General features: G+C 45.4%; 1 protein-coding gene across 3 annotated transcripts in view; it reads right to left on the reverse strand.

Moving 5' to 3' along the window:
• QRICH2 (glutamine rich 2) overlaps nucleotides 1-24155 on the reverse strand; it is a 41704-nt gene that overhangs the window by 11840 nt on the left and 5709 nt on the right. For 2 of the 3 annotated variants that reach the window (XM_069952438.1, XM_069952436.1), the window contains exons 2-11: nucleotides 17889-17993; nucleotides 16349-16441; nucleotides 13304-13366; nucleotides 10898-11345; nucleotides 9733-9821; nucleotides 6777-6856; nucleotides 5214-5346; nucleotides 3507-3629; nucleotides 1591-1665; nucleotides 1280-1444 (exon numbers count right to left, since the gene is read on the reverse strand). In XM_069952438.1, coding sequence (XP_069808539.1) covers nucleotides 1280-1444; nucleotides 1591-1665; nucleotides 3507-3629; nucleotides 5214-5346; nucleotides 6777-6856; nucleotides 9733-9821; nucleotides 10898-11345; nucleotides 13304-13366; nucleotides 16349-16441; nucleotides 17889-17990 — 1371 coding nt within the window. In that variant the 5' untranslated portion in view covers nucleotides 17991-17993. The remainder of the gene's footprint in view (nucleotides 1-1279; nucleotides 1445-1590; nucleotides 1666-3506; nucleotides 3630-5213; nucleotides 5347-6776; nucleotides 6857-9732; nucleotides 9822-10897; nucleotides 11346-13303; nucleotides 13367-16348; nucleotides 16442-17888; nucleotides 17994-24155) is intronic. The other variant, XM_069952437.1, reaches the window with a different exon arrangement.

Raw genomic sequence — 24155 nt, forward strand, 5'->3', positions numbered from 1 at the left:
AGCCTGGAGCTGGAGGACGCTGTGTAGCTGGAGGTTAGCAGCAGCCAGCCTCCTCATCTCCACACTGTGTAATACAGGAAGTCCCGGGCCAGGAGGAACATGGGACGGTACACAGGGGCGGGGCTTAACGGGGGCGGGGCTTAACGGGGGCGGGGAGCAGCTTCAGCTGCAACTGGCATCACAGAGCGGCCCTGCAGCACAGGCAGAGAGGAGAGCGCTGGGGCGGTAAGCAGCCTCAGCACGGCCCTGTAATGTACTGGGGAAGGCCGGCCCGGGGGGCAGATGCCACCCTGCCCCCCGGCCCAGCCCGCCCCTGCTTCTCCCCATCACCCTGAATGGACAACTATCCCCCCCCCTCCCCCATTTTAGTACACCCTTTACCTGGTAAAGGCATTGAAAAATTGCTGGTAACGATTCCTACAAGTCTAATATACTATGTTTAGGTAATAAACTTAAAGGGGTTTTCCACTCAGACATAACTTTTTGATATGTTTCTGCCCATGGTGAGACTAACAATTCCTTCCATACTTGTTATTATCTATTCAGTTTCCTTCCCTTAGTTCTCAGCTGCTGCTTTCTGCTGAAAACACAAAAATCTGTGTGTGAGCTTTTCTCTCTGTCTCCCCCCCTCCTCCCCCTCCCTTCTGAGACAGCTGATGTAAACAAGTCCCTGGCTGACTTTATCTGCAACATTGTAGCTTCTTTGTAATGCTGGGAGTTTATGAGCAACTTAACCTCAGAATAACCCTCCCAACATTACAAAGAAGCTACAATGTTGCAGATAAAGTCTGCCAGGGACTTGTTTACATCAGCCATCTCAAAAGGGAGGGGGAGGAGGAGGGAGACAGAGAGAAAAGCTCACACACAGATTTTTGTGTTTTCAGTAGAAAGCAGTAGCTGAGAACTGGGGGAAGGAGACTAAATAGATAATAACAAGTATGGAAGGAATTGTTAGTTTCACCATGGGCAGCAACAAATCAGAAGTAATATGTGGGTGGAATACCCCTTTAAGGCTACACCAAATACCTGTTTTATTATGTTGGTCTACTTTTCATTGCCCCCGTTAGCCAGAATCCTTCTCCACACTGATGAGGGGCAAATACCCGGAACAGAATAAATACTGACTAGAGAAGTAAATTACAAATCTATATATCTTTCTGATACCAGATGATTTGAAAGAAAAAATATTTGATCTAGATAGCCCCTTTAATTCCCCCACACTGTCTGGATGCCGATGCCTCTGCAACACTAAATATAATAAATATATAAACCCTCTCACTTTATTTTGCATCTCCACATTGATTTTGTCCAGCAGTCTCTGCCAGTCTTGCTCCTGGGCGCCCACTTTGCCGAGCAGCTCCTGTATCATCCTGCTCAGGTGTTCTGTGGTGGCATCAAAATGTGTGCGGCTCACTTTACTTTCCAGCGCATGTCTATCCGCTTCCTGTACAGCCAAAGAATAATCCACATAGCATGGAGGTGGGAGGTCAGAAATCAGCAGACACATATAGTGAGACAGCAAGGTAGGTAAAGCATCAAACTACTGTCAGTGGCTATCAGATAACACATCATGGAGTCACACCAGCTCACCATATCCGTCTCTGGTCCAGTAAGTTCCTTGTCTGCTTTATTCTTGTCCAGATTCTCCACAGTCTGGTAAAGGATCTGTAGGAATTGTATAGGATACTGTAATGTAAGGCTAAATGATGATGAATGTGACTGTTAATTGTGTTCTCATGGCCCCTCCCCAATAGGGAACCGCTGCTCTAAACAATAAACTATGGAATTTTATCATTAACAAATTTGTTATAAACAGGAAATATTAGGTTCTTTAAAGAGACTGTCAGGTAGGGGTCTGGGAAGACAAGAGACGAGTGCAGCCCTAACACTGACAGCCGTCCCAGCTGGCCCTACCTACTTGCCACAACAGCTCTAAACAACTGAGGACAACTGGGCGGCGTTCCGTGTACTGTAGCAAGTGCAAACACAGAACAAGACAAGACAAAAAAACTCAAAATAGAATGGTCTGCGGTCAAGGTCGGCAACGTACGGGCAGCTAAAGTACAAAGTCAGAATCCAAAAAGCGAGGTCAAGGTCACAAAAGCCAAAGGTCAGAATTACAAATTACACACAGTCAGGAGAAGCTAGGTCAAGGAACTAGGCGCTATCACAGGCGAGGGAAAGACATCAGGGGAGGAAACTTATAGTGAACAGGAACTTAAGGGCTGACAGCTAACTGGCCATGTCAGCTGTCAGTCACAATCACTTAATTCATGACACCTAATGGCGATTCTGGGGGCGGTAAAGCCCTGGACGCTCCTACATCAAAGAAAATAACAGCAGGCCGGCTGCTAGGGATGCCATTGGCGCGCCACTAGCAACCAGTCCTGCTCATCACCAAGGACGCCGTCAGCTGAGCCGCGTAACTCGGCAGAGCTGGAAGCCAGGCGCGCAGCTTACTTCCTAACAGAGACTCTGTTTAAGTAGCATAAACTAGTGACAGAGAAGCTAAACAGAATGATGTGTCATTTAGCTGATTCTGGATATCCTCCTGAATAGCATGGACAATAGTCCTCTCAATTATGTGCATTAACCCAGTAGTCCTGGATATTCATGAGAAGCACAAAACTCCACCCACCAGCTGCTGATTGGCAGTTATCTATCCATACTGTGTATAGACAATCAACTGTCAATCAGTAGATGGAGGGGGGGGAGGGGTGTGGCAAGAATCCTATTCTCCTGCATATTAGGGGAACGGCTGAACGTAAGTAATGTAATGTAAGTAATACACCGATCTGTTCAGCATTTCTGTCACTAATTTATGCTGCCCTAATTTAAAGCGACATAAACCTAGTGATATATTAAGGGTGGGTTCAAACTTACTGGATCACAGCGAAATCCGCTGAGATTCCTAGTACTGTCATTTTGTATGGATTTACATACTGGCAGCTGAATTCACACACAGCTTTGCCTGTTTGAACAGTTTCCTACAGTTTTGTCTTACTCGAATGGCACTGAGACGCAATGCCAGGCATAGCCATTACTGGAATAACAGAGCTGTGCCAGGTAACCAGTCAAGGGGATGCACTTCCAAGGGTCAGACCCCAAACCATCTAATATTAATAGCATATTCTTATGGATTCCATTTATACCTATAAATAGGAAGAATTTGCATTTCATGTAAATGGTGCAGGAAATGCAGCATTATAGCTTAGAAGAAAGCGCAGCAGCCGTTCCATCCACTCCCTGGCTGTATCTCCGTTACGGCCAATTCCAACAATGTAAGTCTATGTCAGAATTAGTGGTTTGCCGGGGACTGGATTGTGCTGCTGCCACATTCTTACCCACGGCTATATCTCCTGATCACAGCAGGTCTCAGCACAGAAACCCACTGTGATCAATAATTTTTGACATGCCTAATGAACTGTCAAAAGATATTTTTCATGACAAGTACTCTTTAAATGCAAAAACCTGAAAAATATAATTTGATGTTTAGCCTTTCTCACATCTATGTGTCGCTGTTTCAGCTCATGGTCTTGAATTACAGATCCAATGGTCTTGCTCAGCCGCTCACACTGCTCTTGTAGCTGTAACATTGTTTTCTGGATGTAATCTATCAGTTCTCCATCCTAAAATGAATTTTTAGAAAGATTGTGAAAAAACAAAGCACCAGGAAAAGAATAAGGTCATTAAGAGTCCCACATAGTAGACCAAATAATTTCACTGCCTTTCAGCTTTTGTAATGAGAACATTAAAGGGGAACTCCAGCAAACATCTTTTTCTTTCAAATCAACTGGTTTCAGAAAGTTATATAGATTTGTAATTTACTTCTATTTAAAAATCTCAAGACTTCCCATACTTATCAGCTGCTGTATGTCCAGCTGGAAGTGGTGTAGTCTTTCCAGTCTGATACAGTGCTCTCTGCTGCCACCTCAGGAGAGTTTTTTTATGGGGATTTGCTACTGCTCTGGACAGTTCCTGACATGGACACAAGTGGCAGCAGAGAGGACAATGTTAGACTGAAAAGAAAACAACACTTCCTGCAGGACATACAGCAGATGATAAGTATGGGAAGACTTGAGATTTTTAAAAAGAAGTAAATGACAAATCTATCTAACTTTGTAAAACCAATTGATTTGAAAGAAAAAGATTTTTGCCGGATTACCCCTTTAAAGGAACAATAACTAATGTACGCCTCAATATCCTCCCCTTCCTTGACTGCCATCAATATCTTCAGCTGGAGACTCTCCACACATCTATGAAATCTGTCATGTGACTGGCAGTAACCAATGGCTGTAATGCTGCCACCTGTTATCCATACCCGCACAATACAGTTATATAGATAAGCTTTTCTAGTTGTGCCTGTAATATATCATACCCCCATGCACATACACTAAACATATATATATATATATATATATATATATTGCAGTAAAATTATAGAATTCAGGGATTTGATCAAATCCTGGGAAATGATGAAATGACCACGCCGTACCATCATTTCCCTAGGGATTTGAGCAAATCACTGACCCCTTTCAGGGAAATGATGGAATGAATGATCGAGGAGTCGCCCGGCTCCATGTTTGGCGGCGGAGGCGGACGGGGGAGCAGAGCGGCACACCTCCCCGGCAGGCATACGGCGGCGGGGTAGACGGGGGAGCAGAGCGGCACACCTCCCCGGCAGGTATATGGCGGCGGGGCGGACGGGGAGCAGAGTGGCACACCTCCCGGCAGGCATACGGTGTTGGGGCAGATCGGGATCAGAGCGGACAGGCCTGGGGATCAGGAGGCGTGTCGCGGGATAGGGCAGACGGGACCAGAGATGGACGGGAGGGAGGCGTATGGCGGTGGGGGTAGACAGGAAGCGGAGCGTACATGCCGGGGAAGTGGGAGGGGCGTGGCAGGGGAAACAAGCGGAACGGGGAGCAGAGAGGCGGCAGAGGTGGACGGGGAGCAGAGTGGACAGGCTGGAGGGAGCAGAGAGGCGATACGGTAAACGAATTCTATGTCGCAGGGGGAAATGATAGAGTTCATTCCATCATTTCCCTGAAAGGGGTCAGTGATTTGATCAATTCCCTAGGGAAATGATGGAACGGCGCAGTCATTCCATCATTTCCTGGAGTTTGGTCAAATCCCTGATTCTATCATTTCACTGTAACATATATACTTCTGATCATTGAAAATAGATGGTAACTTTGTGAGTCCTGCTGCACCTTCTGCAATCCTCTAACCTGATCTTGTAGGCCTATTGGTTGATCATCCAGTGACTGCTCAATGGTGGCTTCATCCTGCTTCTGTCTTTTACGCATTTCCTTTAGCTCCTTTTCTATGTCTTGGATGGTGGCACTGGGAGGGAAAAATATACACTCAGAGGAAACAATCAGTTTTTCCATCTAGACCTATTCTGACATTTTACTTCTTTTCTTGAAAGAGAATCTATGAGCTGTAATTCATGTTCTGAGCTTCTGGCGATGTTAGATGGTGACAGACTGTAGCTTTTATATATCTGTCTGTGCTTCCACAACATAGGAGAATGGCTCTTATTCTCTGGTGAAGTCAAAGAGGCGTTCCCAAGTTCCTTAGTATCTCAGGGGGCTTACGGACACCTCTTTCATTCCACCAGAGATTAAAAGCATATTTCTACGTTATGGAAGCACAGACGGTTTTATGGAAGGTATTGTGTGTCCCCTTGCACTAACAGCTCAGCAGTTTGGAATATGAATGCAGCTCCCTTTAAAATGCACCTATCACCCAAAAAACATTTGACATCACTATGCAAGTCCAGAGTCGCATAGGTTTTGAGGTTGGCAGCCTCAGAAGCGAGGAGAGTTGTCAAGAGGGATGTGGGTCTTGATTAATCCACAGTGGCAGTACACGGGCAAGGGTTAAATTGGACAAAAAAGACTAATTAGTTTTCAACAGGACAGGTCATCAGTCACTGACCAGTGGGGTGCTGACACCGAGCACTCCCACCAGTCAGCTGTTTAGCCCCCACACTACACAGTGAAGAGGGCTGCAGTCAGCTTGGTTTACCATGTAGCGGCCAGACCTGGTTATTGCAGTTCAGGTGCTGTTCACTTTAACAGGAGCTGAGCTGGGGGTTACGCACTGCAATACTACACAGCGGATGGAGCCAACTACTTCCATCTGACTGTATAGTAGGGGCACTGAACAGCTGATTGGTTCAGGCTCTGGGTGTCAGCAGCCCGCTGATCGGTCTAATTTGCCTGGAAAACCCCTTTAAGTATGAGACAGTCTAAAGGTGCGTTTACACGTAACGATTATCGCGCGAATTTGCGTGATAACGATCGAATTCGAACGATAATCGTACGTGTAAACACAGCGAACGATCAAACGACGAACGAGAAATAGTTCATTTTGATCTTTCAACATCTTTCTCAAATCGTCGTTCGTCGTTCACAAAAAATTCACACATTGTTCCGTGTAAACAGTCGTTCGCCGATTTAACCAATGTGTGAGATAGGCTTAAGCGATCACAAAACAATCGCAAAGCGAATATATCGTACCGTCTAAACGCTGATCGTTATGAAAAAAAAAATCGTTACTCCGATATCGTTAATCGTACGATCGGGCCAATTGTCGTTTTGTGTAAACGTACCTCTAGGGCCCTAATATACAGGGCGATTATCTGCCCAATCAGGCTTGAATATTCATGACACTGTAATATAGTGGAATGTTCAGGAGGGCCGACCCATCTGACTCCAGAAGGGGGGTGTGAGGAACTTTCTGACTTTGCGTCCAGTCTCCTTACTCACCTAAGGTTGGCTTCTTCCAACGTCAGGTCCCTATGATGTGAGGTCCCTGTCAGGTCTATTGCTCCCTGCAGCTGGTCCAACTAAAAGCAAAAAGATGATTAATAAATAATATAACATAAGAGTAGAAGGTTATTACAATTCATATCAGAAATATAAGGAAAAAAGTGTTAAATCTGTGGGTTATTGCTCATTAGAGTTGAGCAAACTTCAAGCACGCTCAGGTTCGTCCAAAACCGAGCGTGCAGCATGTGATTACTGATGGCTGAAGAAGTTGTATGCAGCCCTAGGTAGTCTGGGAAAACATGGATACAACCGTAGATCGGCCTATGCGCTGATGACGTAACGGAGGGGCGGGCTACGGTGGCAATGTGGGCGGGACTAAGAGGTGCTGCCCCGCCCAGGTAGCACAATCCACTGATGATAAAAGATAACTTTTTACTGGAACAAGCACCATGATGTATGGTATAAAATAAGGTATGAAAACTGCTAAATTTGCCCTTTACACCTGTGTAGAGAAGTCATACTGCAAAAAGGGGGGGGTACAGTGTCACTTTAATAGACCCTCTATAATGTCACTGACCCCATGATACCCAAGAGAAGCGTGCCATCAGTGTGCACTCTGCAGATTGATTTGTACTTGAAGAATCAAAGGTAAAAGCAGTAAGAATCAATTCGCCCATTGTATTCCACTGACATTCCCTCACTTCTCTCATTGATCATAGTGGAAACTGCACGGCACAAACACCTGACATGACGGGGGCATTGAAAGGCTTTGTTATCCACAATTCTCTGTAGATCTATTGTCACCAGATCAAGTGTCAGCTCATTCACAGGAACAACATCATGTTACATTATAGGATGGAAACATGTTGGGGTGGATTCACACACGGCAGATTTTGTTGCAGAATGGGAGTGGAAATTTTTTAACAATAAAACCATCTGTATGTGAATTTACCCTGGGGTCTGCTGGGGCTGGGAAACAATGAATTAAAGGGTCTGCCTGCAATACGATTATTTATATGGCATGTCAGTAACTATCACTGCATCGAGCAGTGCAGGGGGGAATTTCTTTTTTTTTTTTCCTTTTATTGCTAGAAAACCCAGGATTGCTAGGAAAAGGCCACATATCCCTAGATTAAAATTTTTTTTTCTGTAACCACCAGTAGAGGGAGCTCTATAGACGCATTTATAGGTTTAGTAATTAATAGGCTCTGTATAAATCTAATACGCAGAAAACTCTGCATAGTAGAATTATATTATAAAGTTAAAGGATTACTGTCATTTGTAAAAACATTTTATTTGTCATGAGACATGTCAAAAGTTATAGATCGCAACTTTAGGGGGAACGCGCAGCAGTGTGCTCCACTCTCCGGCCGGCCAAAGATCCAACTCTTTTGCTTCATAGACTATTATAAAGTGAAACAGTCCAATTGATTAACAGCTGGGGAGAGATGCTCCAACCTAATGAGGGTCATCTACTTACTGGGGGCACCAGCTACCTGCTAGGGTGCACCTACCTACTGGGGGGCACCTAGCTACCTAAAGGGGGGCACCTGGCTACCTACAAAGGACCAACTACCTGATGGGGGACATATACCTACTGGGTGGCGGCAGCTACTTATTGAGGCACACATATACCTGTGGAGGGGGCATCTGGCTTCCTAAAGGGGAATAGCTACCTACTGGTGGCCACCTACAGCAACTACATACAGGGAAGGCACCTATCTACCTCTTACGGTAGGTAGATATACCTATTGGGGGGCTACTACCTACTGGAGAAGGCACCTATCTAACTACAAGGAGCATATACCTACTAGGGGACAGATACCTACCTACCTAGAGGGGTATTATTATAATTTGGGGATAAGGTGAAAAAAAATCACTTCTTGGGATGTTTATGTCTCCGAATACATGACTTAAAAAAGAATTTGTGGAGCCTCATTTTAGAGTCTTGAAACATGGAACTAGCCAGATGTCCCTTCACTGAAGGACCTAGCTATGGGGTGGCTCCTGTAAGGATACCACCAAAACCACCATATTAAGTCGCCCTTTTAGTCAATATCCAACTCAATTTATGAGTCCACAGATTTGACAAGGGAAATAGAAAAGCCAGGTATCCATCCACAGACAGCTGTTTCGGGGGGTGTTGCCCCTCATCAGCGTGGAGTAGGTTTCTGGCTAGGTGGGAGCAATGCCTAGAAGACCAATACGGTAAGTAGATCGTTGATCTCAGGGAGACCAACTAAAGAAGACACTGTAGGCTGATAGTAAAAGCGGTCAACACAGTGAAATCCTAGGTGCATTGCCCCCTGGGAAATACAAATATGCAAAAAGAGTCCATGGAGCCTCATTCGAGTCTTGAAACATGGGTCCTCTAGGGAAGGACCTAGCCGAGGGGTGGCTCCTGTAAGGATACCACCAAAACCACCATATTAAGTGGCCCTTTTAGTCAATATCCAACTGAATTTACGAGTCTATGGATATGACGAAATAGCGTATATACCAAAATACAGACATAGTATAGTCTATTACTGGCTGAAAAGAAGTTCCTGGCACTTATCTTCACAGCCATAACAATTACTGACATAAAGTTAATCTTTGTGACAACTAAAGAAAGTTTTCAAATTGAATAGAACGGAATACAATAGACCAGTGTTCCCACCTCCAGTCCAGTCCCACCAACAGGTCATGTTTTCAGGATATCCCATACAAAGAACACCTGTGATAATACCTGATGCACTGAGTATAATTATATCACCTGTGACATACCAAGGAAATCCTCAAAACCTGACCTGCTGGTGATCCATGAGGACTGTAGTGGAGAAACACTGCAATAGACAGAGCAATACAAAACTGCATTTTCGGCTGGTTTTTGAGATTTAAAATGGCCCCATGACAAAATGTTGTGAACATAGCCTTTTCTGTGTATGGATAGTCGCTGAAATCACTGTCTCACCTTATCAGGGTCTCCTCTCAAGTCGTGCATCTCTCTATTCAGGTTGCTCAGCTTCTCCTGAAGGTCATTCAGAGTCATGGCGGTGTCATCTAGAAGGAGGAGGAGTATCAGTTTTATATACAAGCATAAGGTTAATATTCTTACCGAGCCAAGTGAGACTCAAAAACAATGCAGAAATTTATTGGACAACTGGTGGATGCACTATATACAGCTTCTTATTTGCTTGCATGGTCTGGCTTAGTACTGATGTGCGCTGGACTAAAATACTTATTGTGAAAAGTTTCCCCAAGAAATAATAAAGCCTTTCCCATTACATTGATTTTTGTTGCTGGTGCTTCCATTTTATTTGATTTTTTTATCCCCACCTTCCAAAAGCCATCATTTTTTTTTATTTCTCCACCCACATAGCCATACGACTGCTTGCTTTTTGTGGGAGTAGGCATCATTTTTAAATTGTACCATTTAATGTAATATATAATGTAATGAAAAACTTTTAAAAATAAAATAAGTCAGGGCAAATGGGGAAAAAAAACATAATTCTGCCACTTTTTGGTGTTTTTTGTTCACCATGCAGAATAAAGCCACGTTCACGCGTTGTAAGAGATTGGCTGGATGATCTTTATGCCCGCAGAGTTCTGATGGGGACACATCTGTGCGCCCCCGCATCAGAACTCCCCACAGCACACTATGGAACGAGCAGCCGCAGCCGCTCGCTCCACAGTGTGCACTGGCATGGTTTTTACGGCCGCTATTCAATGAATAGCCGCCGCAGAAAACTGACATGTCAGTTGTTTGCGGCGCCGCTAGGGATCCCGTCCGGAGCGTATACTATGTGTATACGCTCCGGCCGGTATCCCATAAACAGCAATGCAACGTATATTCTCGTAATAATCACGACCGTTGCACAACGGCCGTGATTTTACGAAAATATGCGTTGTGTGAACATAGCCTAAATGATGTGTTACAGAGTACCTCTCATTTGGATCACACAGCAGGATACCCCCAGCAGGTCCGTAGTCCACTCAAAAAGAAGGTTACAATGCAAGTCTATGGGGCTTCTGGCAGTTCCATACACTGCTCTCTTTAGGAAGGATTTGTAAACCTGCCAGGAATTTGAAGGTTATCCAATATATATATATGTAATATATGTATAAATAGGTATTACCTGCATTTTTCTTCAATAGTCCAAGTTCGTTGCAGTCGGCCTTGTCTCTCTCCAGTGCCTCCACTCTTACATAAAGCATTGCAAGCTCCTGAGATGTGGCTCCAGTTGGAAGAACAAGGTTCCCTTCAGGGGTCCCAGGAGCAGCATTAGCATCCATGCAGGTCATAGAACAGCTAATCGCAGTATTGTGAGGCACAGGGGCCCCAGGGTGAGCCTGGAATAGGTCTGTTCCATACTCTAGTTCCGATACCATTATCTGAGTGTCCTGCAATGTACTCGCTGTCATATCATCCTGAGCACCATGCTGGATTTCCACAGAGAGAGCAGAGTCTTTAGCCTGACTGGGCCCTTGTGTATTCTGAGAAATGTCCGATATGTGTCCATCAGGTTGTGATATGTCCGTACCTCGTACAGGTCCAGACACAGGCCTGACTTCATTGTCAGCAGGCTGTGAATCAAATAACATCAAGAGTAAGAATAGTACAACAATCCTAGCTTTTCCCTCACATTCCACCTCAGGTTGTATTTCGGAGATAGGACCCACCTAGTAGCCAACAAAACACAGCAATCACTGAGCTCAAGGAGATCAGCGACAAAAAACCCCAATGGAGTACTCACTAAAGAGCCTCCACTGATACATTGACCCCTATAAATTTAAATATGCAAAAAAAGGGTCCATGGAGCCTCAGTTACGAGTCTCAAAAGACAGGAATAGCCAGATATCCCTCAGGGGAAGGAGAGCCTGTTGCCAAGGAGTGCCTCCCAGTGGGGAGTTTACCAAACCACCCTGATACATAGCCCCTTAAGTCCCACTCGGTTGCGAGTATTGGAACATAAATAAGGAAATACCAGGGTGGCCCCTTTTGCGTCAAAGTCTAACTCTGTGGCGATAATTGCGACATGACAAGGGTTACCAAGGCTAGGCATCCATCCCCAGACAGCTGTTTCGGGGTATTTGCCCCTCGTCAGTGTGGACCAGGATTCTGGCCACCAGGGGCAATAAAAAATAGACCGACAAAACACAGCAATCACTGAGCTCAAGGAGATCAGCGACAAAAACAAAACAAAACAATGAAGTACTCACTCAAGAGTCTCCACTGATACATTGCCCACTATAAATATAAATATGCAAAAATGGGTCCATGGAGCCTCAGTTACGTGTCTTAAAACATGGGCATAGCCAGATATCCCTCAAGAGAGGGAAAGTCTGTTGCCAAGGGGTGCCTCCCACTGGGCAGTTCACCAAACCACCCTGATACACCCTTTAAGTCTCACTCGGTTGCGAGTATTGGAACATAAATAGCCAGTAGCCAGTAAGAAGACGCTCCTCCTCTTTTCCCACTTGCTTTTAGCTTTGAGAGTCTTATCTGTAACCTATTCTGACAGTCTGGTCCGTTATAATGATGGAACTGTAACCTGTGGTCCCCTTTATTCTAACAGTCGGTGCACTGTTACAGCAAGCGATTAACGGCCTTATTTGGCTGATTATCGGACGTTACGGCCAATAATCGCTTGGTGTAATAGCTTCTGTTAAAAAGCAATAATCAGCTGACATCTGATGCTTGTCTTTCAACATGTTGAAAAAAAAAACGATAGAGACGGTCTGCTGGCCATCGCTCCGTGTAATAGTAGCGGTATTAGACGGCCGCTGCTATCTCCTGTGGGTTTTCCGGATGATTTAAAGATTATCCGCAGCTCCCCACAGCCCCCTCACTCTTATCCACTCACTGTGTGTAATAACTGTGAGTGTGTAATAGCGCCAGCAGCGAGCGGGGAACGAGAAGCAAGCGAGCGCTGATCTGACAGGTTGGCACTCACTTGCTCCTCCACGTTGGCCCGTGTAATGGGGCTTAAAGGGGTTATCCAGCGTTACAAAAACATGCCCACTTTCTTCCAGAGACAGCCCCACTCTTGTCGCCAGTTTGGTTGGGGTTTTGCTGCTCAGTTCCATTGAAGTGAATGGAGCTTAATTGCAAACCACACCTGAACTGGAGACAAGAGTGGTGTTGTCTCTGGAAGAAAGTGGCCATGTTTTTGTAGCACTGGTTAACCTCTTTAGGGTGCGTTCACACCTACAGGATCCGCAGCAGATCTGCAGCAGATTTGATGGTGCAGATTTGATGCTGTGTTCAGTTATTTAAATGAAATCTGCTGCGGATCTGCTGCAGATCTGCTGCGGATCCGTAGCAGAAAATCCGCTGCGGATCCTGTAGGTGTGAACGCACCCTTAAGCTGGAAAACCATTGATTCATTGGCCACTTTCTAAGGAAAAAAGCTGTAATCATCACATAAGGAAATATGCTTTTACAATAAGAATCATAAAACCTCGGGAAACATTGAACATAATGTTCTGCTCTACAACCTGTTACAGGTAGAAGTGGTAATTTTCCCCTCCAGGCCGGTTACCTTAGTTCCTTGGAATTTTGCCAAACTCTCATGCAAAATGTCCAACTTTTCTTCGGCTTCCTTCTATAAAACAAAAAAGGAAAAATAAATATCTGCATGTGACCGCTACAACTAATACTTCCCAACACCGCGTGACTCCTGAGCGCTCAGCTGGTGCGGCACATCTTATAAACCAAAATTGTTTGTAGGCTCTAAATAGGTCATGATCATGTGGCTCCAGGTGTGGTAAAAAGGACTCCTAGAGTATTGATGATTGTGTAGTTTCCGCATCACAGTAAATGTGCCCCCCATACTAACGCTACATTCAATCGTCCTCAAATTTGCGGACAAGTGAGCGAGTCTCATAGTCATGAATACTGAGCAGTTACTGCTTGTGAGGGACACTTTGGGGATCTGTGCTCTTGAGATCACTGGTAGTCGTTTTGGTGAGGATATGTTGACTTTTTGGCAAGGTTAAAAAGTGAGTAAAAAGATGATGGACTTAAAGGAGAAGTCTGGGCACATTAATTTTTTTAACAAGTGCTGGGGAGGATTAAAGAAATTACTTACCTCTTCCTCTTACCACCCCCACTCCAGCGCTGGGGGCCGCATGCCACCGCTCCGGTCTGCTCCAGTCTTCCTGGTCTTAGCAGGGACCCAAGTTGTGAGGTCCGCTCAGCCAGTCAGCGGCCATAGTGGGGTCCAGCCTCAGCACTGACTGGCTGAGCGGACCTCACAAGTCACAACCCAAGTCCCTGCTCAGACCAGTAAGTGGCCAGGGCCCAGGAAACCGGAGCGCTTGTACGCAGCCACCAGCGCTGGAGCGGGAAAGGTAAGAACAAGTTATTTCTTTTATCCTCTCCAGCGCTTGTTAAAAAATTTACCTCTACTTTAATAGTTTCAGTCACATTTAAAGGGGTTGGCCACTTTATAGTAAAAATACTCAGTATACAGTATTAGGCTGGATGGCCGCCATTTAATGGTAAATATTTGCTTTTATTTTAAAACAACGGCTGTTGTATTGAAATAATGGCCGTTATTTACTGTTATATGGCGGCCATCCACTCAATTTCAACATTGTGTGAATAGAGCCTTTCTGTGTTTTTAATCCACTCCTGGTTTTGGTTGCAATATGAGGACCACAATACTGACTGAAATATACGTAGTGTGAACCCAGCCTTAGTAAGTGTACTCACTGTATATACTGACAGCAGCTCCCTGTGTACCTCATAGAGCTAAAACCAGACTCCCCTCTTCCAGGCTGGGCTGTCCTGCTCTGTGGTAAATCTGTCCAGTGTCCACCATAGGCCTAAACAGGCTCAGGGGTGGACACTTGGTGGCAAGAGCATGGTCACATGCTCCTCCATGTCGGCCATCTTATGGACAGACTCATCACAGAGCAGGGCAGCACCGCCTGGAGGAGGGGAGTCTGGTTTTAGATCTATGAGGTACACAGGGAGCTGCTGTCAGTATATACAGTAAGTACACTTACTAATACTGTACACTGAACTATTTTACTATAAAGAGGCCAACCCCTTTAATAAGCAGAAAGCCTGAAACTGGTGCAGAGTTTGCCCATAGCAGGTATAGTTTCGATTTTCTGCCTGTTAGTTCCTAATGTGCCAAGTATTCGTAGGAGACATAAATCACCTGGCTGGCACCTTCATTTACGGTTGGCTTTCTTATGTGCAATCACCCTCACTTCTCCAGCTTCTGGATATCATTATTACGCCTACAGTCTGCAATCCGGCACAATCACATTGCAACACACAATGCCATTTATTACAACAGGCTGGTTTCTCCAGAAAGTATTTGGGTTACACACAAATAATGTACGCCAAGATTAATGGTGCCACGTCCGGTTACCTCACCACCGAATACATCTACAATTACCACCAATTACCACGCAACCCTTTGACTACAAGAAAACTCGAATAACACCCAGTTTCTTATGCCATCATTATGCCATTCACCATGATCTCTATGCAACTTTAAATAAGTTTTCCAATTCCATTTTGGTTTTCGATTGACTATCTCTCAGCTAAAGGGGCTTTAAAGGTATAACCATTATCTCTGTCATCAAGCCAGGGATAAGAGTTCATAGCTGTCTGCATCTTCCTTTTCCCTGTACTTTATAAAGGTAGTGTTAACACGGTCCCCTGATGAGCTTGTAAAGGCAGAAACACGTTGGGACCAAGCCCAAGACCAGCATAATCTTTCAATATCATCAGGCAATATCTGATATACAGTGATACTTTGTTTGTGTAGCTTGGCTGTTTACCTTAATGCTATCCAGCTCATTACTGGTTTCTTGCAAACCTGTGTGGTTTTTTGATGTGGAATCTACGCCAATGTTTGTATCCACATGGGGGCACTTTAGTAAACTTTGCTCCCATACACTGGGGAGATGAAGGACAATGTGAAAAAGAAGTGACATGTCACTTCTTTTTAATGCAGTTACACTTTAAAGCCCCCATTAAAATTTTATGGGAGCTTTAGCGCTGTATACTATCCCCTCCCCCTCTGTAATCTTGGCTCAGAGAAAGTTGCAGTGCAGCGTTTACATGGGCAGCCATATTTTTCTCTCTCTAAGTAGGGGGATACAAAATCCACTAGAGCTGTCACCATATAGGGGCTTTACTTGGACAGGAAGTGCCAGAGATTTGTTATTTACTTCTTTTAAAGTCGTCCAGTACTTATCAGCTGCTGTATGTCCCGCAGGAAGCGGTGTATTCTTCCCAGTCTGACTCTCTGCTGCCACCTCTTTCCATGTCAAGGACTGTCCAGCGTAAAAACCTCTCCTGCTCTGGACAGTTCCTGACATGGACAGAGGTGGCAGCACAGAGCACTGTGTCAGACTGGAAAGAATACACCACTTCCTGCAGGACATACAGCAGCTGATAAGTATGAAAACACTTGAGACTTTTTAAATAGAATAAAATTACAAATCTCTTGCACTTTTTGGCACCAGTTTATCTGAAAGAATTTTAATCTTTAATGTAAGCAGAACCTAACTAAACCTGTCCGATATGAGAACAGTGAAATCATTATACCGTGTGTACTTACCATCTGAGTCTTGAGCAATTCCAGCTCAGTCTGTAAGCTTTCCTTCACTGATGCCACATCTTTGTACTTCTGCTCCAGCTGCTGTCTAGTCTCCTAGAAGGGACACAACATTGTATTAAACCAAGAAAACCGCAATGATGGCAGTGCAGAGAGAAGTCATAGGACATGCTGCTCTCCAGCTGTTGCAAAACTACAACTCCCATCATGCCTGGACAGCCAAAGCTTTAGCTTTGGGTCCCTTGGGCTCTTGTCACGTAGTCCTGAGTGGCAATTGACCCACCCGGACAATCGGTACCACCACAGACAGAAAGTAGAAAAATAACCCAAGGTGTGCGGATAGTGTGTATAGGTGCTGATGCGGAGGAAAGGATGACTGAGTCCCAGTGATAGAAAACAGAACTGCTTTACTGTACAGTCTCGTAGTAGTACAATACACTTTGGCATCAGTAGATAAATCTTGACACAGACTTTAGTGTTTGAACTCGTCTGTGCTGAGGAGATGCTTGAAGAAGTAGAGTAGAGGTATTTGTAGCAGTGCTTTAAGAGTTGGAAGTAGAGTAGAGTAGCGGAGTCCCAACCCAATGTAGCAATGTACTCTGCCGGAACTTGAGAGAATACTTTAGAGTGAGAAGTTTACTTGTATCCGTGTATAGACTTTAGTCTGACCACCTTCTGCCCAACAGTGTCGAGTGACTCGTCCTCCTAGGGTGATACAAGCCCCAGTTGTGGTTATCTGGGTGAAGCTAAGCTCCCGAGGGTGTCCCAGATACCTGCACTGTGAGCTAGGATACGTACACCTTCTGGTAGCTTTGTCCTATTCAGGTTAGTTCCTCTTGTGTATCAGGATACTGCCCTGCACTTTTTAGACTGGTTCACGGCGTGGGCTAGGATGTTCCCAGACTCTTCTCCCTTTGTAGTGTTTAGCACTGCATAGTAGATATAGTAGGAATACTGAAAGAACTAGCTGTCTCTAGTTGCATCTGACCACACTCCTTTCTTAGACTAGACTGCACTGAACTGAACTAACTGAGCTAACTAACTCCTCCAACTGACTGGTGTGTGTATAGAGAGCAGGGATAGGCAGAAAAAGAAAGAGCATCTCCCATAGGTCAGCACTGAACACATGGTACAATAATTACATTAAACCATTGCTAACTTCAGCTGTGCACGAAACAACAAGACTTAGAAGTAACACCTAGTGGTGAAACTACAAAATACTACCTTCATCACCACTCAACCTAGATTAAAAACTTTTCGACAGGTGCCTAAGGCACTTAACAGTGGGACACCACACACACATCTCCCATCTGCTTTGTACTAGATATGCTAATATGTATGTATACTGTAATGTAGTACAGTGCAGTGAGTATCATTCATCATTTTTGTGTCCTGTTGCATTCTGTGTTAATGGTAAATTTCCCCCTGCAACAAAAACAGGATGTAAACAGGATCAACAGAATGCAGAAACATGATATAAAGACGCCTAGTGGGATCAGTTCTTCTAAAAAGTCTAATGAGTGTAATAAACTGGCCCACTTACCAACCCTGCAGTCTCAGCCACTTTTTGTATCTGGTCTTGTACTTTACACTGTGAATCCTTCAGGGTATTGACCTCTAGCATGAGGTCCTGCAGCACTGACATAGCCTGAAAAGAGGGAACACCACAATAAGCACAATTTAGAGGGGTATTCCACTCAGGTAAAATACATATTGAATCATCACCCCTCATGGAGAATAACTATCTGTTCCATACTTGTTATTATCTATTTAGTCTCCTTCCCCTGGTTTTGAGCTGCTGCTTTCCCCTGAAGACACAGAAAACTATGTGTGAGCTGTTCTCTCTGTCTCTGCTCCGAACTTCCTCCCCCCCCCCTCTCTTCAGAGACATCTTATGTAAACAGAGTCCCTTGTCGACCATCTCTGCACTCTGTGATGCCGGTAGGATTAATCGGAGGTGGAAGTTCAGAGCGGGGATGGAGTTAACAGCTTACACACAGTTTTCTGTGTCTTTAGAACAAGGCGGCAGGCTCAGAACTGGGGGAAGGAGACTGAATAGATAATAACAAGTGTGGAATAAATTTTTAGTCTTTAGAAGGCAGTGTGTGTGATTCAACATGTATTTTACATAATTGGACAACCCCTTTAAGAATAATTATAATCACATAATATAGTAAAATGTGGCTCAGGGAAGAAACAGAGTGCTGCACATCACACCTATGGCTGATACTAGTGCCCCTAGGCTAAATAAAAAACACATCAGAATTTTGTGTATGAATTGATCAAGCCATACTGCCCCATGTACCTCGTGCCGGTATCTGATACACATGGGTCCCTACACTAAGTCCACACCGTGCCAGTCAGCTTTGCGGGGTTGGCGGTCGCTGACCGACACGGTGTGGAGTTAGCGTAGGGACCCGTGTGGACCAGAGGACCTGCGCGGTGGTACACGGGGCAATATGGTTTGATCAATTCATATACAGACACTCTGGTGTTGATTTTTAATATAGGCCTGGCGGCATTAGTATCAGCCATAGATGGGATGTGCAGCCGTTCCATTCTCTCCAGTTCGTGTTTTGCAATTCTCCCTCTCTGAACAGCTAGCACTCCTTTATAAGACCCACATGACCAAAATTAGCAGGATATGTCTGTGCTCACATGTCTGGACCCTATGTCTTCCCCATTCTGTGAGAGCAGCAATGGTAAGTGTAATACCATATCCATACTTGTGTCGTTTGGGGGCAGCCTTCCCCGCCGGTGGTGCTGGCTGGGTTTTGGTGGGGCTTTTTGGGTCTGGTCCTGTGACATTGGGGTTGCAGGGCCGTTCCATGGCCTCCCTTCCCTGCACGTGCACGCTTTGCGGGGTTGGCGGTCGCTGACCGACACGGTGTGGAGTTAGCGTAGGGACCCGTGTGGACCAGAGGACCTGCGCGGTGGTACACGGGGCAATATGGTTTGATCAATTCATATACAGACACTCTGGTGTTGATTTTTAATATAGGCCTGGCGGCATTAGTATCAGCCATAGATGGGATGTGCAGCCGTTCCATTCTCTCCAGTTCGTGTTTTGCAATTCTCCCTCTCTGAACAGCTAGCACTCCTTTATAAGACCCACATGACCAAAATTAGCAGGATATGTCTGTGCTCACATGTCTGGACCCTATGTCTTCCCCATTCTGTGAGAGCAGCAATGGTAAGTGTAATACCATATCCATACTTGTGTCGTTTGGGGGCAGCCTTCCCCGCCGGTGGTGCTGGCTGGGTTTTGGTGGGGCTTTTTGGGTCTGGTCCTGTGACATTGGGGTTGCAGGGCCGTTCCATGGCCTCCCTTCCCTGCACGTGCACGCTTTGCGGGGTTGGCGGTCGCTGACCGACACGGTGTGGAGTTAGCGTAGGGACCCGTGTGGACCAGAGGACCTGCGCGGTGGTACACGGGGCAATATGGTTTGATCAATTCATATACAGACACTCTGGTGTTGATTTTTAATATAGGCCTGGCGGCATTAGTATCAGCCATAGATGGGATGTGCAGCCGTTCCATTCTCTCCAGTTCGTGTTTTGCAATTCTCCCTCTCTGAACAGCTAGCACTCCTTTATAAGACCCACATGACCAAAATTAGCAGGATATGTCTGTGCTCACATGTCTGGACCCTATGTCTTCCCCATTCTGTGAGAGCAGCAATGGTAAGTGTAATACCATATCCATACTTGTGTCGTTTGGGGGCAGCCTTCCCCGCCGGTGGTGCTGGCTGGGTTTTGGTGGGGCTTTTTGGGTCTGGTCCTGTGACATTGGGGTTGCAGGGCCGTTCCATGGCCTCCCTTCCCTGCACGTGCACGCTTTGCGGGGTTGGCGGTCGCTGACCGACACGGTGTGGAGTTAGCGTAGGGACCCGTGTGGACCAGAGGACCTGCGCGGTGGTACACGGGGCAATATGGTTTGATCAATTCATATACAGACACTCTGGTGTTGATTTTTAATATAGGCCTGGCGGCATTAGTATCAGCCATAGATGGGATGTGCAGCCGTTCCATTCTCTCCAGTTCGTGTTTTGCAATTCTCCCTCTCTGAACAGCTAGCACTCCTTTATAAGACCCACATGACCAAAATTAGCAGGATATGTCTGTGCTCACATGTCTGGACCCTATGTCTTCCCCATTCTGTGAGAGCAGCAATGGTAAGTGTAATACCATATCCATACTTGTGTCGTTTGGGGGCAGCCTTCCCCGCCGGTGGTGCTGGCTGGGTTTTGGTGGGGCTTTTTGGGTCTGGTCCTGTGACATTGGGGTTGCAGGGCCGTTCCATGGCCTCCCTTCCCTGCACGTGCACGCTTTGCGGGGTTGGCGGTCGCTGACCGACACGGTGTGGAGTTAGCGTAGGGACCCGTGTGGACCAGAGGACCTGCGCGGTGGTACACGGGGCAATATGGTTTGATCAATTCATATACAGACACTCTGGTGTTGATTTTTAATATAGGCCTGGCGGCATTAGTATCAGCCATAGATGGGATGTGCAGCCGTTCCATTCTCTCCAGTTCGTGTTTTGCAATTCTCCCTCTCTGAACAGCTAGCACTCCTTTATAAGACCCACATGACCAAAATTAGCAGGATATGTCTGTGCTCACATGTCTGGACCCTATGTCTTCCCCATTCTGTGAGAGCAGCAATGGTAAGTGTAATACCATATCCATACTTGTGTCGTTTGGGGGCAGCCTTCCCCGCCGGTGGTGCTGGCTGGGTTTTGGTGGGGCTTTTTGGGTCTGGTCCTGTGACATTGGGGTTGCAGGGCCGTTCCATGGCCTCCCTTCCCTGCACGTGCACGCTTTGCGGGGTTGGCGGTCGCTGACCGACACGGTGTGGAGTTAGCGTAGGGACCCGTGTGGACCAGAGGACCTGCGCGGTGGTACACGGGGCAATATGGTTTGATCAATTCATATACAGACACTCTGGTGTTGATTTTTAATATAGGCCTGGCGGCATTAGTATCAGCCATAGATGGGATGTGCAGCCGTTCCATTCTCTCCAGTTCGTATAATATAGTAAAAAATACCAAAACATTAACACTGGAGAATTAGATCCATGACTGGACAATGGTCTTAATTACAGTGTACAGTAATGTCAGCCGGGACTGGATAGGGAGGAACCAGAGGCATGAGTATACATTTTCTTTTTTTTCTCCTCCCTGTCCCTTGGAAGTTTTTTCGTCAAGCCCAGAGTACCTCATTAATGTGGATGCAGGATCTGCACTAGTCACTTTACTTATAATGTACAATACAAGGTACAAAATGCAAAAGTATGTACCTGTAGTAGTAACATTAGTAGTAATTGTTTGTCAGTGGCTATCAGCAGCCCAGGACCGCGGCTATTAGCCAGCATTCAAATGGGTTTAATGGGATCTAGTGGCTGAATCCCCCCGTGTTAGGGGTGATCCGTGCTTCTGGCCGGGCCTCAGTGATGCTATGACACTGACACTGACTCGGCAATCGTTTACTATGGGCTCCATCAGCCCTTAGTAATCGATCTCAGATCTCATAGGTCAATGCAGTACAGGGGGGACTTCAAGTTACAGTTTAAAAAAAAGGGTTTTCATTAAGGAAAAATCCAATTCCATAATAAAAGTTTAAACCCCCCCCCCCTTTTTGCCATTTTATAAATAAAAATAATTAAATAAATATATTGATATCGCGTTCACGCAATCGCCTGAATTATAAAATGATCACATTCCTGATCTCACACGGTAAACAGATTGCAAAAGTGCAGAATTGCTGATTTTTGGTAACATCAAATCTGAAAAAAAATTTTAATAAACACTGATCCAAATGTCGCATTTACACAATCAAGGTAATGATAGAAAGTACAGATCATGCGGCAAAAAATGACACCTCACACAGCCCCATAGACCAAAAAAATAAAAGGATAATAGTAGAGCAATTTTAAACACATATTTTTTAAATAAGGGCTCGTTGGTCTGTACGTGAAAAAATGCAAGTGCTATGGTCTTTCAAACATAAGGAGGAAAAAACAAAAGGGTAAAAACTAAAAGTTTTTAAAGGGAGCATGCATCCTGCTAACAGCAGCCCAGTTCTCTGGGTGTAATACCTGGGATATTAGGCTAATGCAGAGGTAGGGAACCTTGGCTCTCCAGCTGTTGCAAAACTTCATCTCCCATCATGCCTGGACAGCCAAAGCTTTAGCTGTCCAGGCATGATGGGAGTTGTAGTTTTGCAACAGCTGGAGAGCCAAGGATCCCTACCCCTGGGCTAATGTATATCTATTGCTGCTTATTGCTGTATTTATACTGCATTCTACACATTTAGAGGTTTTATTACACATTCGGAAAGTGTTTGTAGCTCAACAAATAACTGTAACCAGATAGACTACAATCCATAGGGAGTACGTGTGCAAAACAGGCTCTCTCCAGGGGCCGTATAAGCTTCCAAACAGAGCGCCTGTTAATAAGAGACTTACATGTCAGGAAAGAGAATGCCTGCAGTGGAGACGATCAGGTTACAATGTATTCCTGAAATAATATACAGGCTTACAACACGGTCAGTCATGCTTGTGTCTTAGTTACCAGATCACAACGCATTTAGTTCTGCATTTTGGTATCATTGTGCATCCTCGTATACAGTAACTCATCTCCCATTGGCCGAGACGGGATCGGGACAAAGTATTTTGGTGGCAGGTAAAGCAAAACAACAAAGCAATAAAGAAGATTTCTTATGTGACATCATAAACATGAAAATAATGTCATATAGCTACTAAATAATACCAGTATTACAAATATCTTTACAAAAAGATATGTTCCCTTGCTGTGTATGGGCCCCCAGTGGCGCCACAAAAAACTGACATGTCAGTTTTCTGCGGCCACTATTCATTGAATAGTGGCCACAGAAAACCATGTCAGTGCACACTGTGGAGCGAGCGGCTGCGGCTAAAGATCATCCGGCCGGTACTGCATCTCTTTAACCAACAAAAAGACAAGCAGCATCATGGGTACCTGTATTTCACCAGAACTATCACTCATAACCAGTACAGAGAAACACTCAATGACCTCAATGGTCTCCTCAGCCAATACATTTGGCCATGTGGGACATAGGTCTGGCTACACCTCTATAACTGATGGATGAACGAAATTGTGAATGTGGTCTTACACTGCCAGTATATCACCATCACAAGGCTAGGGCTTTGCACTGTTCCTATGAGCAGGGACATTACCAGACAGTAGCTTTGATGTTTCCCTTCAACAAAAAAAAAGTTTTTAACTCTGTTCAACCCCCACCCATCACCTAACCTTGAAATAAGCTTCTATTACATGCATTGGGCTGTATGTCTGCAAAACACCCTGAAGCTGCAGAAAAGCCTCACTTCCTGGTGTACTCTGTCTCCACTCCTCTATCCTCCCCCTCACTTCTAAAGGCCCTATTTCACGGAACGATTATCGGGCGTATTCGGCCGCTATCGGCCGCTACGGACGATAATCGTCCCGTGGAATAAAGTGCAACGATCAGCCGACATCGTTCATGTCGGGTGATCGTTGCAGTTGCTTGTTTTTCAACATGTTGAAAAACAAGCGACTGATACAGCAACGATCTGCTGCCGTCGCTCCGTTGAATAGGGGAACGAGGAGCAAACGAGCTCTGAGAGCGCTCGTTTGCTCCTCTAGTCGGCCAGTGGAATAAGGCGATAAGACATAGGTGACATGAGCTCTGTCTCTTCTGTAGCCAGGCAAGCTGTAACACCTCATCTGTAACCCTGTCCACCACTGTCATCACACAGTGATCACCAGGCCAAGGGCGGGGAAACAAAAGCC

Source organism: Dendropsophus ebraccatus, chromosome 14 (assembly GCF_027789765.1).
Source record: "Dendropsophus ebraccatus isolate aDenEbr1 chromosome 14, aDenEbr1.pat, whole genome shotgun sequence".
Classification (NCBI taxonomy): Eukaryota; Metazoa; Chordata; class Amphibia; order Anura; family Hylidae; genus Dendropsophus; species Dendropsophus ebraccatus.